At 36.9% G+C, this 17,948-nt stretch overlaps 1 protein-coding gene across 1 annotated transcript in view; it reads left to right on the top strand.

Annotated features, from left to right (window-relative positions):
• CRB1 (crumbs cell polarity complex component 1) overlaps positions 1–17,948 on the top strand; it is a 275,514-nt gene that overhangs the window by 113,154 nt on the left and 144,412 nt on the right. Inside the window, exon 2 of the mRNA XM_020971747.2 lies at positions 1,316–1,897. Coding sequence (XP_020827406.1) covers positions 1,316–1,897 — 582 coding nt within the window. The remainder of the gene's footprint in view (positions 1–1,315; positions 1,898–17,948) is intronic.

The raw sequence follows: 17,948 nt of genomic DNA, 5'->3' as shown, positions 1-17,948 counted from the left end.
TAATGATGTACAAAAATGATAAATATAGGATAAATTAGAGATAATCAATATAGAGAAAGCACTGGCATTAAGGAAGATCAGAAAAGTCTTCTTATAGAAGATGGTGTTTTTAACTGGGACTTGAAGAAAGTCAGGGAAGTCAGGAGGCAGAGATGAGGAAGAGAAATATTCTAGTCATGTGCAACAACCAGTAAAAATGCCCGGAATCTGAAGATGGAGTATCTTGTATAAGCAACAGCAAGGAGGCCATTATCACTGAATCTCTGGAATGTGGTGGGAGGTCAAGAGATAATAAGGTGCAAGGAGGGGGCAGCTATGTGGCGCAGTGAATAGAGCACCTGTCCTGAAATCAGGAGTACCTGAGTTCAAATCCGGTCTTAGACCAAACACTTGACACTTACTAGCTGTGTGACCCTGGGCAAGTCACTTAGCCCCAACTGCCTTAAAAAAAAAAGAAAAAAAGGTGCAAGGAGACTGGAAAGTAGGAGGAGACCTAGTTGTGAAGGGCTTTGAATGCCAAATGGAAGATTTTATATTTGATCCTAGAGATAATAGTAAGCCACTGGAGTTTATTGAAAGAGGTGGGGATATGTGACATGATCAGATCTGTATTTCAGAAGATTAATTTTTCAGCTGAGTAGAAGATGGAATGGAGTGGAGAAAGACTTGCCTAGGGTTACACAGCTAGAAAGTGTCTGGGGCAGAATTTGAACCCACATATTCTTGATTGCAGATCCAATTCTCTACACAACATGGCACACTATGACACACAGCTTCTCCATAATAATGACTCATATTTGGGTCGCATTAAAAAGTGATGATCCTTGAATATTAGTCAAATTCCATATTAGTTAATTAAGTATCAATTTCACTTTTAATTAGGCAACCAAGTCAGAAGTGACCAGATCAGTTTTGAATAAAGAAATACCTTTTGGGAACATCAAGTTGTTTCTGCACCAGTTGAAACTCACTATCCCACCTTGCTCCTCCATAAAAGCATGTGAATTTCAAAATCTTAAGCTTATACTACCATTGAGCCTGTCCTATGTACCCCGAAATCTGATTATTTCATGGTTCGGTTGCTCCGATATCAAAGAAAAGGAGCAGAAAGGTAAGGAAAGATTACTCAGAATGGTTTCTAATAGGAAGTTTTGATTTATCAAATTTATCGAGTTTATGGATTTCATTTATCTAAAGGAATTATTGGCTACATGTTTTTAAGGGAAAAATAATTGTCTTTACATTTTTTAATTTTATGCTCTTCTCAGGTATATGAATATTTGCCTATCACTTTGTGTTTTTTTTTTCCTTACAGAATCCTTTTGCATTGGAAATGACACTGGATGCCTCTCACATCCTTGTCCAAACAATTCTACATGTGATAATGTTGGTAAGGACAATTCTTGCCACTGTTCCAACACAACTGAAAATGTAGGGGAAAGTTGTGATAAAAAGTTGATTACGTGTTCCTCCACGCCCTGTAAACGAAATGGAATTTGTTTTGATCTGGATGAAGAACCTGGCTTTTTCTGCCGCTGTCCACCAGGATATGGTGGGGAAACCTGTGAAATCACTTTTAGGTCCTGTGTCTCAGGCTTTTGTAGACATGGAGGCATTTGCCACCATGGCGCCTCTGGCCCGTTCTGTGACTGTCCTGATGGGTTTATTGGAAAGCACTGTGAGACTGATTTCAATGAATGTGGTTCCAACCCTTGTCGCAATGGAGCTGTGTGCCAGGATGGAATCAATGGTTATTCCTGTTACTGTGTCCCTGGATTTCAGGGACGATATTGTGAACGGGAAGTGGATGAATGTGCTTCAGAACCCTGCCAAAACGGGGCTAAATGTCGCAACAAGGTAGGGACCTACATCTGTGACTGTCCACCAGAGTTCGTTGGTAAGTTTGATTGCATCTAAGACATTTTTCATTATGGATATGAACAGCAGTGGGGATAATGATTTATTTCCTAATCACTTATTCTTTAATAATGAAGATGATCAATTGGAAATAGCTACTGTATTGAAATGAGCTTTTTTGTTACCAAATTGAATACTGTTGAATTACGTGTATTTTTGTATTACTAGTCCTATATTATGTATTTGTCCTTTGATACTTCATTCTCTTAATCAACAAACATTTATTATGTGCTTCCTATGTCCCAAACAAAGAAAGTAAAAACACAGTCTATACTCACAAGGAGCTCACATTCTAATAGAGGAGACAACATGCAAACAACTACATGTACACCAGATACATACAGTGCAGATTTGAAGGTAATGTCAGAGGAAAGGCATTATCAGAGGAGGGGGGAATGAGAAAAGCCACTAAATTATGATGGGATTTAAATTGAATCTTCCTGGAAAAAAAGGGACAGCAGCAAATGTAGTTGAGGAGGGAGAGCATGCCAGGCACTGAATCTGAAGATGGAGTATGAAAGAAATAACAAGGAGGCCAATGTTGCTGAATTGCAATGTTGCAAGAGTATATGGAGGGGACTAAAGTATATGAGGACTGGAAAGGTAGGAAGGACAACAGGTTGTAAAGGACTTTAAAAACCAAACAGGATTTTATATTTAATCCTGGAGATAATATGGGGACCCTGACTTCATTGAGTGTGTGTAATAACGTTATTAGTCCTAACATAAGGATGATCACTTTGGCATCTGAGTAGAGGGTGGGTTAAAATGGGTAGGAGACCAAGTCGAAGGCTTTTGCAAAAGTCCAGGAGTTGAGGACCTGCACTAGAGCAGTGTTGTGTAGATTGTAAGTAAGAGGTCATTGGTTACTTTGGAGAGAGTAGTTTCAGTTGAACAATGAGTTTCAAAGCCAGACTGAAAAAGGGTTAGAATAGTGTGAGAGAAGAGGAAGTGGAAGCACCAGTTATATAGATGGCTTTCTCAAGGAGTTTAGCCACAAAAAGCAGGAGAGATATAGGATGATATATGGTGGGAATCAAGTGAAGTTTATTTAAGAATGGGGAAATACGGACATATTAGTAGCCTACAGGGAAGCAGGGGAAAATAGATTAGTGAGATAGAGGGGACAGTAGAAAGGGGCAACCTGCAGGAAAAGACAAGAGGGAGGTGGGGATTAAGGATGCACAGAGAGAGGTTTGCCTTAGCAAGGAGAAGGGTCACCTCTTCATGGAGATAGGAGTGAAGCAGATAGTGGTGGAACGTATCTAGTGATGTAAGATGAAGTTGTTTTTGAGTCATTGTTCAATCACGTCTAACTCTTTGTAACCCCATTTGGGGTTTTCTTGACAGAGATACTGGAGTGGTTTGCCATTTCCTTCTCCAGCTCATTTTATAGATAAGGAACTGAGGTAGCTACTAAATGTCTCAGCCAGATTTGAACTCAGAGAGTTGAGACTTCCTGACTGCAGGCTCAGTATTCTGTCCACTGTGCCACCCTAGCTGCCTCTGAGATGAAGAGGAGAGAAGAAAAGAGAAGTTTTGGCAATTGGCCTCAATTGTTTGATGAAATATGAGGCAAAATCTGCAGCTGATGGTGGGATGAAAGGGTGTCATTTGAAACAGGTTGGATGAAAAGGTTTAGCATAGCTCTTATGGCGAGTGGGATAGTGAGGATCCAGTTTAAATAATGTAATAAATTTACAGTGGATCCAGTTAGCATGGTTTCATAATTTTACTTAGCTTTGTTTAGTACATCAGTAAGAGAGAAAGCAATGGATAGTGGAGGTAATCCAAGGAATTTAGCAGGGCACAATTAGTGATAGGATATGGAAACAAGAGACTTAAACATAGAGGATAATGTAGAGTTGAATGGGTTCCTTAAAGGATCGAGATATAGAAAGAAAGGTATGGTCAGTGCAGGGGTGATGGCATGGGAAAGAATTGAGTAATGGAGCAAATGGAGCTCATAGGGAGGACAAAGAACAGGGTTAGGAGCTATAAGGCAGAGGGAAAGAGAATTATAAAAGATTATGATCAAATAATTTTGTGGTCTTCTCAAAGTCAATAGCCTTCCAATGATACAGATAAGAACTCAACCATTCCCTCTCATTCTGGAAAATTCCTCCACAGAGAGTTCACACAACATGCTGGAGGCCTTCCTCTAGTCTCCTTTATATATTGCATGGATACCAGTAGAGCACACCGCTTTTTCCTTGATCTCACTTAAGTGTTGTGGTATAACTAAGCTGGGTAAACTTGAGCCTAGACCAATAGACTTGGTTTGTCTCACTTCTCCAAAGGCTAGTTCATTCTGCCTCACATATGGCTTTGCATTCTGGCTGTACCCTCTAATTTTTACAGGACCAATGTCAGGACCTATCAGGCAATATTATCATGTAAAATAGTGGATTCCTCATGACTCTCAAAATATTTATTAATTGGAGTATGATGGAAATGTTGAAAGAAACCAATATTTAAAAGGAATTGTGATTTCATTGTTGAATGGATTGGCCCATTTTTTTCTACCATGCGATTAAACAAATCATGGTAGTGAAGTTTTACATATATATGTTCTTCCCAAAGGTGGTTCTGTGGTAATTTTGCTATAAAATACATGATCAAGTTTATACCTGATTAGTTAGTAATGTTTTATTCTCATTCCTTGACTCTTCCCAACCTCATGAAGACCACACACCAGACTAGATGAGTACTTCATGCTGATTATCTTGCTTCCTTTTATCTCTTAAACCTTTCATTGCCATACGACAGCGGTACCCACCCATCTATTACATCCAAACCCAATTCTCTTCCTCACTGAGTTGCTCTTGCCTCCATCATCTCTCCAGGAAACTCACCTTTTCTTATTTCCACATTTCTGTACCATATGACACATTCTTCTACCATATGGTTCCATCCTTTCTTCTTTCTAGAGCCACCTATTCTATTACCTCTCATCTCTCATTCACTTCTGTGTTCTTGGAATTTCAACTTTTCTTTTCTCCCAGCTCTTTTACGGTTACCCGCACACAGTTCATAAAACAACCATAATCATAATTTCTACATTTTATGTAATTTATACTAGAACCTTTAATTGTTATGTATAGCATAATTTTCATTAATCCACTGATGTGGAAAGAATATAGTCTCATGATCATAACATATTATTCTAATATAGTAAATATTGCCACAATTTATATACTAAGGCTGTTTATGGTTATTTTGTTGGTACTACATGAATCTCTCACAATGGAAAGCAGACTATTCACTGAAAACAATGAAGAATTTCTCAAATGCAATCCCACCCTCCCTCCTTCTATTTAATTCTAGGTCATTCCCATTGTCCATCTATAGAGTAACTATGCAAGATATAGACATTGATAGAACAACTCCCGACAGCATGTCTTATTCTGGTTATCTTTTTAATATCAGTATTATTTCAGTGACATTATATGGCTATAAATGGAAGGGCAACCACAAGTTTGACAGACTCCAAGTTATGGGTGGCCCAAATGGAAACTGATAGGTGGGTATAAGCAGGCTGCAGGTATTTCCAATGATGACTTTTAGTGGATAGACTCCTGGATTTGGAATCCACCTTTCTAACAGTTGTTAGCTATGTGACTATAGGTAAGTTACTTACTATTCCTGGGACATAGTTTCTTCATCTATAAAATCAGAGTGATAATACCTATAGGGCTGTTATGAAACTCTTATATACAGTGTATATAAAACAGATAAACAGTCGAAAGCACTACGAAAATGTTAGTTAATAATGGTATAAAGGGTATCGTTGAAGGCATATTTGTAACATATGGCCTTCAAAAATTTAATAAATATGTCTATTAATTTGTCCAAACTAGTGTTTATTGAGCATCAGTTACATAACACTATGCTTCACACTCAAAGTTCCAACCATCAGGGTCAGGATAAAAATTTTTTCATACTTTCCTATTAATTTGACTGAAGTAAAAATATATTCCACCAGTGTTTTCTTTCTATATCACCTCTAGGTATATCACAATATGTCTATGTTGAGTTAATAAGTATTTACACAGAATTTTATAAGTTCCTGACATCCTACTAGTAGCTGAGAGGGTAGAAAAAAAAGAATGATATGCAGAGTATACTCTTGAGGAGCTTATAATCTTTTTATCTTGTAAGTTTATTCTCTATATTTCCTGAAAGAATGTGACTAGTATGACATGTTTCTTTTAAGATAGTAATAGAATTAGAATCTAACACTTGCTATCCCCTACTCCCATTTGGTGAAATTTTAGAAGAGAATTAATTATGTATAGTCTATGTAATCATAATGCTTTTATTTGATGCTAAATACATTACACCTATGAATAGTATGAGTAGTTTGCCAAGATTTGCATAAAAGCATGAGTATTGCCTCAATATTCTGCTCTTGTGATAATCGTGTTAACTACCATTCCAGGACTTGAGATATCTCAGAGCCCTAACTAGCAATTGTAGCAGTAAGAACGGGCTTTACAAAATGTATCTAGAAAAAGTAGCGTGAAACACATTGTCAAAGGACAGCTCTGATGAGGTTGGTTCTTGAGGAAAGGAGAAATAATTTAGTACCTTCATATTTTAGTTAATTATTTTTGTAATTTGGTGGTGCTAAATTTAGTTGTTTCTGTGTGTCCTCTCATATTGTCATACCCTCGGGCAGAGTTTTAATTTCTTCTTCCTAGTTATAGATCTACATTCATTTTACGTTCAGATCATTTTGATATAGGCATACAATACTTAAAATGATCAGAAGTCAAATTTCTAGAGGAAAGTTAAAAAATAAGTATGATAAAACATTAGCTGAAGGGAATGGCCCCATACATGTAACAGCAGTTGAATTAGACCTAACTGAAACGTTTGGTCATATTCAATTTCCTTTTTAAAAAACATATTTTGCTGATATATTTTTATTTTTATATCACCTTCAATTCCAAATGTGTCCTTCCTCTCTCTCCTCCCAGAGAGTTATAATAAAGGAAAAAATGAGAGGGAAAAAAACAGTTAAGAAAACTAACCAATATGTGAAAAAAAATGTCTGACGTCTACAGCATTACATGCCCATCATCCTCTCCCCTCCACTCTCTGCCAAGAAGGAAGAAACATGCTTTTTCATATTATTATTCTATTATTATTGACCTCTTTAAGGTATATACCTAGCTGTGAAATTTCTGGGTTAAAGGGTACGAATATTTTAGTCCCTTTCTTTGAATTATTCTGAATACATTCAATATAGTTTTTTAAAAAATTGATACCATCATCATTCTCTTCCTCTGTCCTCCCCACCCTTCCCCGGTTTTTCTCCTCCCTGTCAGAATACTATTTCAGTCTCATTCAATGGTTTGTTTTCCTTCTCCTGTCTGTTAAGTGTGAATATACCTCAAAGCCTTGCCCTTCTCCCTTTTCTATTCTTCCTGACATTCCCTCCTTCAGATATCTCATCCACTCCCATGATTTGTGTGATCATTCCTATTTATATAACTCCAGAATCTAGTCCTGCTTTACCTGCTAAGCTCTATTTCTGCATTTCTAGCTACCTATTGGTAGCTTTTCTAGCTGCCTCTATGCCCAGCTAACAACTTGAACTCAATCTTTAAATTCAAACTTAACAGCTTTTACCACGAACCTGCCTTTATTACTATTTTTCTTTTATTGCTTGATGATAACTACCATAGTTTGGATCAGTCAAGCTCAAACCTCTGAAAAGTCTACAATTTTCTTTTCCCCTAACCTCCAACATCTAATAAAAATCCTATCAATCAAACAATTAGTCCAATTATTAAGTGCCTACCAGGTGTTATGTCCTACTAGGTGTCAAGTCCTACTAGGTGTCACACATTTCTATTTTTAGCAATATCTTTTCCATATCTGGGTTTCCTCTCCTCATGCATTTTATCTGTCCAGTTTCAGGCCCTTTCTATTATTTTGTCCAGACTACTGTAATAGCTGTGTAATCAGTCTTTTTCTGCCTCCATTCTATCCCTTCTCCATCCTGCCTTTCACACCCCTACCATTATAATTTTCCTAATGCAAAAGTCTATTTGGTTCCTACAAGATCCACTCAGGGGTCTCACTTTAGGCTTCAATGGATTGCCAGGTAACACTCCAATGCTGACCAGGAGCTTTCATCTAGGAAATTCTGTTAAAAAAAATGATACTGCCCCTCAGCATTAGAGCTTTGAGAGCAGGGGCTATTTCTCTCTTTTTATCTTTGCATCTCTAGTGCCTGGTGGGATAAAGTACTTGCTAACTGATTTAATTTCTCTCCATAACCCATATGTTAAAATATATTTTTTTAGACTGGCATTAAGGCCTCCACAGGCTCCCTTCAACTTATCTTTCCTGCCTTATTTCCCTCAGCAACTCTCTATGCTATCTCTTCTAGACAAATTGAATTACTACCTGTTTCTCCAACTCATCTTGCAGTCTTAGTGTGTGCAGATTGTTCACATGCCTGAAACACAATATGCAGATCTCTTGAATCATGAAGGTTAAGGTTAAGAATCCTTCCTGCAGTGACCAGATCAAATGCCCCCTACTCCATGAAGACTTCTCTAATTCCTACCCCAACTTTAAAAGGTTCTTATTCTCTCCTCAAATTTCCATACCTTATCTGAACTTTGACTTTGCAATTATCACATTCAACCTTGCGTCACACATGTTTGTGCATATATGGAATCTCTGTCATTAGATTATAAAATCTCTGAAAACAGAGGTTGCTATTTTTCATCTTTGTTTTCCTTGGGCCTAGCACTGAACTTTATACATGGTATTCACTTGGTAAATGTTTGGTGAATTGAACTGAACTGATTGAATTGAATTGAGTTAAAAAGGTTTCTTCATTCTAGCTTCTTATTTGAAGCTGTAGCGAACAGGCCTCAAATCTTACATTATAAATATCAAAGAGTAAAATGGGAGAATATTGGAAGTTCTGGAAACTAATAGTAATTTGATAGTCCCATCATTGAAAAAATCATGTCTCAGCTTTAACAATATTAACGTAGTTGGTTTCTACAAAATCCACTCAGGGGTCTCATTTTAGGCATAAATGGATTGCCAAGGGGCACTCCAATGCTGACCAATAGCTTTCATCTAGGAATTTCAGTAAAAACCCATTATGTTGCATCTCACTATATAATGGATTCATTTATACCCTGGGTCAAATCATGCCTTAGTGTGCCTAGTGATGTACAGTGTATCTGGCCCAGTGTAATATCAAAAGCTTATATCAAGGGTGCTTTTCTTTTCCAACAGCAGGCTTTTAATGGTGTTCATCTGTACCTTTAGAACAAATATTCTGCCCCCCCCTTTATTAACCAGTTGGCAATAAATTTACCACTTCAATTCTTTTGGGGGAAACATTTGACAGTTGATTTTTTTTTCTTTTTAAACAAGTGATTGAATTGCCGACATAATAATCGGTCGAGGCTACATGCTTGTAACATCCTTTAATTCATGGACATACCATGAATTAAAGGATGAGATTTCAGTCTTCAGCAACCAAACTCTGCATGAGGAGAAAAGGCCTCTTAATTTAGAAGTTTGCTTCGCACTAACATCCTTCATGTGGCCCCAAAAGGATACTTATTTTTTTTCCCAGCCTCCCCATGGTTACCAGTGATGATTGGAGCTCAGGTCAGACGATGAGAAACCCAGAGAAGGTCTGCAGAACGAAGAGAAAAGCCAAGGAAGGAAAGGAAAGGGAGTGTGTGGGGAAAACCTATTAGCAGTCAGCATGGTTGCCCTGAACTGTTCAGACTCAACCTCAACTTGCTGATGTATTCTGGAAGCCTGATTTGGCTGACCTCGGCTGCTGTGGGCTGTGTCCAGATTTAGAGTGATCATAAAGAACCTTGCTGCTGGGAAAGAGTCTATGTTTCTCAGAGCTGTGGAGCAAGAAAATGCAATAAATTTTAAAAGATAGTGGATGTGGGAGAGGAGGAAAAAAACTGGAGCAGCACATTGAGAGAGAGAGAGAGTGTTTGCACTGCTGAAATCATTCTCTATGCCCTCAGCTGTGCTTCAGCTGTGCTTCATTTACTGTGAAATGGGCTGGGGGGAGAGGCACCAAAGGTGCAAGAAAAATCATTCTTGCATAAGCATAAAACTACAACTTGAGTGGAAAATAAATTGCTGCAAAAGTTTTGATTTTTTTTTCTTATGGAAGAAGAATAGCTTCAGCTGTGTGACAGCTTTTAGTTTAGGCTTATGTAATTAATCATTCCATAAATGAGAGTGGGTGTTTGAAATTGGCCATTAGATTTTCTAATGCATATTTTTCATGTTAAGCAGATAATGACTTCAAAGAAGAAAATGGGTGGGGCTGGGAGAGGGTGATAAAAGGCCAATGGAATACATGATGTGACCAAAAAAAAGCTGGATCACAAAATATCAAGTTATTTTTGCACACCTGCAGAAAGGTGTTCACAAACAAAATGCTATGGGTTACCAGACAATACAGCAAAAAGAATACATTAAAATAAGGGAGAAAATAGTTCTGAATGTTTAACATGCTGGTCAACGTTGCTTCATCATATTTGAATAAAATAGAGAGCGTGACTTTAAGTCAATTGATCAAGAAGTATTTTTCAAGTACTTACTATGGATCAGGCACTGTACTAGGTACTGAAGACATAATTGCAATGAATGAAACAGTTCCCACCCATAAAAAACTTAACATTCTAACAGATGAGACAACAAGGATGTAGATGAGGATCTCAAGATAATCAATACAAAGTATTAACTATACAAGGTAATTTGAAAGGAAGGTATGAGCAGTGGAGGGGATCAGAAAATGTTTCATGTAGAAGATGAAGGAAAACAAGTGGCAACGAAAGAAATGCTTTAGTTCCCAAAGACATTATTGCATCATGTGTATTTTAGAACTTCCTATTTAACCTGCTGAAGTGCTATTTAAATTTCCATATAATTCAGCCTCCATAAAAGAAGGATCTGTCATTTACTTCTTACTCCATCACAAAAATGGTACAACAAACCTTTAATTATTTTCCATAGAGGATATACATATGCATGTAGAGTATTTGATACCCATAGATTATATGCTATTTAAATATGGTATGCTCATATATTCTGTATTTAATTATGGATATACTTGGCATTCTAATCTATATTTATTAATATATCAAGAGAAATTTATTGTGATGGGTACCAGGAAGTATAAGACAGAGATCTCTACAGAGATGACATGATTTTTGTGAAAAGAGAGTTCTTACTATAATGTTATTCTATTTCCAATATAATATCTATATGAGGTGATTTGTGATGTAGCATCACTAAGCTCATGCTTCACAAAGAAAAGTCTGGGAAGTAAGAACAAAAAATCAACCAAAATAATGTGATTTTAGATGGAATGATTGAAGCGTTCAAGGTTATCAGTAAAGAAAGGTTGAGAGATACAGTGGGGGGAAAGCCAGCACCAAGTTTTGACGACAAAGCAAATCCTCTCCAAAACTCAGCATAGCAATTTATACAACTACAAGGGACCTCAAGATATCATCTGCTCTTGCCTGCTGCCTTCAGGCAGGTGAATGTCTAAAGTATTCAGGACAGATCTTTTCAATTTTTTGAAAAGCCCCAGAGACAGCACAACCTCCTTAAATTCTTTTATAATGTACCACTGAAATCTTTCCTGCTTTAAGCCCATTTCTTCTTGTTTGGACCTTTGTAGGTATTCAATATCTCCTTAATAAAAACCGTACAAATATTTGAAGACGGTAATCTTCACCCCTCAGCTTTCTCTTCACCGCGGTACATGACCCCAATTATTTTAACCTTTCCCTGGAAAACTGATTTTCCATTCCTTTAATCATTTTCTATTGCTCCTTTCCAAAGCTTCTCCAGTTTGCCATATACTTTTAAAAATGTGAACCAGTCTAAATGGCAAAGTGGCCTATTCTGACACTGCTCTTACTGCTACACATACTTTTCAAGTTCATGATAGGAAGAACAATCACTATGGAGGTTTTTTTAAATCAACTGCACCACTCAGAAAGAACTGGCTGACAAGTATTTTGAATATACTACAGACATAAAGAATTGTTTCAGGGGGAAGGGGTGGGAGGGAATCAAACTATTATTACATAGAGAATCAAATGGAAAATACATGACCTTTATTTCATGAGCAAATGAGGAACTCAACATAAAGTATCTGCTGTTATATTAGAAAGTTTCTGCTTCAAAGTACAATCTTGATCCTAAAAAATGAATATAGAAAATAAAAGTATATGTAATTAACTTACAATGTCAATAGAAAAATTAAGTTTGAATTCTCAAAGCATAATAATGGATTCAGTTTATTAACACTATGACATCCTTTTCAAGTATTTTTACATATTGATAGTTATTACCTTAAAGTTGAGGATTGTCCAAAGGGCATGGATACATGGTACAAATTATTAGTCTATAAGAAATTATCGATGAAGAATTGTGCAAGGAAAACTGCATAAAGAATACAATCAGAGATGAATAATTGAAAAAGATGAATAATGGGGTGAGGAAAGAAAGGTGGCCTCATCACATGGGAAAAGGAAGGGATAATTGACTATAGTCTACAGGCTCTGTTGGTATATTAGTGTCAAGAGATCTGGAGAATGGTCCCTAACATTCTTGAGGAATCCTTTATGGAAGATTTCTTGAAACATGGATATAGCACGCAAGGTGTATTGTAGTCTGCCTTGTTAGAAGAATTACTTACAGAAATGAGATCAGTTATCATTTAGGTCTTAGAGATTTTATTTTCCTAATCCCATATCACTTCTATTTTTGCCCTTAAAGAATTCTTTTAAACCTAGTAAGCAAATAAGGTGTGAAAACTAAAGTGGACATCCTTAGTTTCACAAACTGTATCACTATGGCACCAAAGCAACTGGTAGGTTTGTTCTACATTAGTCATGTCCAACTTTTTCAAGAATGAAGACCCTTTTTTAACATAAAAAAAATTTATAAAGCTCTATGTGATAGGAGTTGAACTCAGTGTATATTAATCAAGAAAATCCTTGATGACAAAATATTATTAATTCAGTAACACTTTAAAATTAGTTTCGTTAGTCACAATAACATCTGCATATATTTGAAAAATAGTAACACATATGTGATATATCTGTGTATATATAGATATAGATGTAATTTATTCAGTCTATGTGGATTCACAAACACTTTGTAATTATCTGAGTTCCACAGGTCAGGAATCACTTATTTAGACTTGAAAGCTAGTTTGGATTCCCTATCACACCACCACCAACACCACCACCACCACACCACCCCAACCCTCACATGTACACACGCACACACACACACACACACAATTTACTGAATTTATTTAATTCAGTGTTCTGGCACCATATAGACACAGTTGACAACTTGTTGAGAGATTTTTTTACTCAGGAATCAAAGAGGTTGAAACAAATTCCACAAAATGAATCCAGGGCAGTGAAATTATAAATGAGATTGCTTTAGGAGAACAAAGGCTAGAGCCTCTCCAGGCAAGTGCAAGTTTTGGCACAAATCAGAAAATATGGGACTCATATTCCATGGCTGTCACTTTCATGCAGGCGAAATCAGATTGAAATGAATATTTATGAAATTTAAATGGAGGCAATCAGGTGATGTCCTGGTTAGATCACTGGGCCTGGAGTCAGGAAGGCCTGAGTTCAAATCCAGCTTTAAACACTTAGCTGGCTGCATGACCGATGATAGGTCATTTAATCTTTGCCAGCTTCTGTTTCCTCAACTGTAAAAGGGGAGTCATAATAGCACCTGCCTCACAGAGTTCTTGTGAGGATCAAATGAGAGAATATTTGTAAAATGCCTGGCATATAGTAGGCACTTAATAAATGTATGTTTCTTTACTTCTTTCCTAAATGGGAAAATAAGTTGGAGAAAAGCAAGATGAGGAATTTATGTGGGAAGGATAAGGGATGCTCCCACCAGAATTGCTTTCTTTCTCATGAGGTTCTTAGTGGACTGATTGTTACATCTGAGGCCCAGACCATTTTTACTGTTTACTAATAGATACCTCTCCTTTTGCCCCACTGGCTCCTTCCCTGAATACTGTCCATTCGTCAGCAGTGATGGGGCTTCTCAAAACATGGAGACCAAGACAACCTCCTTCATTTTCTGTAACCTGTGGATGGTTCTCAGGAGAGAGAAGAGTAAATGTCACGACAATGAGTCATTGCTAAGCCATGAATGCAAAAAAAAAATTAAGATTAAACTATGCAATGCTTAGTGTGTTCAGGGTGCCATAATATTCAAAACTTTGTGAATGGCGTGGAGTGCTTAGGACAGCATTTACCCACCTCATAAGTATATGTTGCCACTTTCTTATCCTCTGGGGGCAAATAAAAGGAATTTTATTCCCTTAAAGAATATCAGAATGAGGCACAAGAATAGACTGAGGGCTATTTAGCTAGTCCTACTTAGAAGCTTAAATTGGGATGTTTTAATATGCCCAGCCTAGGATGAAACCTTTGCGCCATTGCACAAAACAAAGCCCTTGGGAGGCTATTAAAATTTTAACATTTTCAGTTTATGCAGGAATGTTAATGAACCTGCCAAACAGAAGTGTGGAAATAGTATTTATTATGATGAAAACTTTGTAAGTGTAGAAGTGTGAAATTTATAATACAGACACATTTAGCATAAAATGCAAATGTTCCATCTAAGTGGGTTAGGCATCCAGGTCTCAGCTGGGTTGCCCTCCAGTTTAGTCCCTTATAGAGGGAAAACAGATATGGCTTTTTCACAAAGGCATATGTTATGCCACAGCAGTAATTCAAAAAATCTTAAAAGGCTCAGAATAGTCACCTCAGATGCCTAATAGCGCTGTCAGTCTGATATAGAGGATAAAAATCTATCTGGATGTGTCTGTATCTATATAATAAATATAATGACAACTTGCATTTATATAGTGGTTTGTGTGCAAAATGCTATATATAATATGTCATTTAATTATACATATGTCACATTTATGTATATATGTAAAACACTCATACATGTAGGTGCTTAATAAATTTTTGTTGAATTGTACATATCATATGTATAGACATATGTATATGTATGTGTGTATATACACATACATATATAGACTGGCTAACCATATATGCTATGTGTATATGTGTATATATAAACACACACACACACACACACACACACACACACACACATATATATATAATATGTACACATTCAACAAAAAAATTAAGCACCTACATATGAGTATTATATACATATCCTATATATGTATGTGTATATGTGTTTATGCATGTGTATGTGTGTATATACACATACATGCAGGCACATACACACACTAGCTGCCCTAAAATCTTACTTAGATGCCTTTTTGTGGCAAGGAAGTGACCCTGAGTTGTCAGAGATTGTGCTAATGGAATTTAAACTCTGGAAGAAGCTTTTCCCAATTGACAAAAGGCTTCAGCTATGGGCCTGGAAATATATTTGATATATCTGTCTTCTGAGGATCAGCCTAGCTAATTATAGACACGTTCATTAACAGAAAGTTGAACATCAGTTAGTGAATTTTTTTTAAGGCATCACAACTCATAAGTGTGTCTCTGTGTATATACATAAATACATATATGCATATGCATATGTTTGCAATTCCAATAGCAATGAATAAGTATATCTGTTTCTCCACATTTCACCAGCATTGAATTATTGCATTGCTTTTCATTGGGTTTTTTTTTTTGCCAATTTTATACGTGTGAATTAGTACTTCAAACTTTTTTTTAAATCACTTTATTAGTGAGGTTCGATATTTTTGAAGTAGTTATTAACAACTTGTTTATTCTTCTGACCATTTATCCAATATGGATAAATTCTGGGGATTATCTTTGTAATTTTTAAGCAAATTCTAATATGTTCATTTTGCAAATTTATATAGATGCCTTTGTCTCCCACTAAAAACCCTACTCTATGAAAAAGAAAATAAACAAAAACATTCAATGTCTGTTCTGCATGTTTTGGATGTCATTTTTATATGCCATAAATGTACTCCCAAGCTATTATTTTTCTTTTAATTATATCCTTTTGGTGTAATTTTTTTTCTTTTAATGTAATCAAGCACATCCATTTTGATTACATCTTGATGTCTATAATGGTGGAAGAACTATTCTACACCAATGAAATCATGGATCCTTGAAATAGTGCTGTAAACTTACCCTGATTTTACCATGGTACATAATAAAGTCATGACTAGAAACCAAAGTGCTAAATTCCTTATCCAATGTAAAGTACCCATTCTGCTGCATTACACTGTCATTGGAGGTGGGGCTAGGGGTGAGGGTGGGGAGGGGGCAGCTGGTCAGTGACTGTGAATTGTCCTGGCCTATTACTTCAACACTTTTAGGGAATTTCTAGGATGGAAACTCCCTTTCCCAAGACATAGAGGCAACTCATCTGTATCTTACAGCCTTAGAGAACTTCCTGGGCATTGAAAAGTCAGGTGACTTGGTCTTGACCACCTGTGTGATAAGTGGCATAGGTCTTTCTGACTCAAAGGTTGACTGTCAATTATGCCATACTGCTTCTCATGCTGTCTTCTCTGCTTGCTTTCTCCCTCTTCTCCTTCTCCCTCTCTCATCTGTCTCTCTATCTCTCTCTGTCTCTACAAATACATATATATACATATATATACATAACCTTGTTCCTGGGAGGTCAAAGTTCAAATTTCTTTGCCTGGCTTTCTATGTCCCACCTTCCACAGCCTGAATATTAGTTTTACAGCTTCACATACTTATATATGCACACACATCATACACAGAGACTATTAGGCAAATTATCTGGGTTGGTTTTTCAGGAAAAAGCATTTTCAAATTTTAATAGATTCTTGGTGCAGTTTCTGCATTCACCATGTTACTAGATTAAGAAGAGAAGTACAATTGGAATTGGAGAAAAGGTCTTGGAGAGAAGAAATTGGGAATAGGAATGGAGAATATTTAGTTGTTCAGTTGTTTCTGACTCTTCATGAACCCATTTAGGGTATTCTTGGCAAAGATAAGAAGAGTGCTTTGCCATTTCCTTCTCCAGCTCATTTTATAGGTGAAGAAACTGAGGCAAACAAGGTTAAGTCACTTGCCCAGGGTCACACAGCTAGTAAATGTCTGAGGCCAGATTCGAACTCATGAAGATGAATATTCCTGACTCCAGGCCCAGCACTCTATTGACTAAGCCACCTAGGTTGACCAAGCCACCTAGGTTGACTATTAAAGGGCAGTAAAGTTTAAGAGAGGAGTTCAAGTAGATAGGGGACAGAAATCTGAGCTTCTGGAACTCATAATAATTTGTCCGGAAAATATTCTTAAGTGTCTTAAAGTATAGGTGTTATAAAATGACCCCAGACTCAGTTCCAAAGACTGGCATCTCAAAGACTTTTTATTAAAGAGGTTAAAGTGCCTCCTTTAGATTTTTGTGAGAAGGGGGCACACCTTCTTGGAAGGGGAGAATTGCACGCTTAAAAGAAGCCAGAGCAAGCTTTATAGTTAGTATTTGCCTAACTCCTCCCTTCTGGATCAGGATTGGTCCTAATCCTTCTGGGTTACAATCTTCCTTATGTGCTCCACCCGTAACATACATTATGTGCCTAGAATTGTGTTATCACTTCCCCTATGCCTGGATAGAGAAGTTAGCCTGTCTGTGCTGATTTCTTATCTGCTTATGTGGAAACTTAACTCTTTCATTTCTCACATAGGCAAGCCACTTCTCCAAAGTAGCTTTACAATTTTACAAATGAATGCTGATAAAGCATTTATTAAGTGCATTCCATGTGCTGGGGATACAAATACAAGAAAGCCAGACAGTCCCTGCCCTCGGGGCCTGGATATTCTATTGGTGGAGAAGCCCTCACCTGAGCACATTGTCATCTCTGCTTCTTGGTCAGACTTTGACTTAAAGTTGTACAAATTCCCCAGCACTATTGAAAAACATAGTACTAACTTGTCTGCACCCCACTCCTCCCTATCCTCATTTCTTACACTTAC

This window comes from Phascolarctos cinereus, unplaced genomic scaffold, assembly GCF_003287225.1.
Source record: "Phascolarctos cinereus isolate Bilbo 61053 unplaced genomic scaffold, phaCin_HiC Scaffold_5;HRSCAF=322, whole genome shotgun sequence".
NCBI classification, from domain to species: domain Eukaryota; kingdom Metazoa; phylum Chordata; class Mammalia; order Diprotodontia; family Phascolarctidae; genus Phascolarctos; species Phascolarctos cinereus.
The sequence above is the reverse complement of the archived record's forward strand: the minus strand, read 5'-3'. Positions and strand labels throughout refer to the sequence as shown.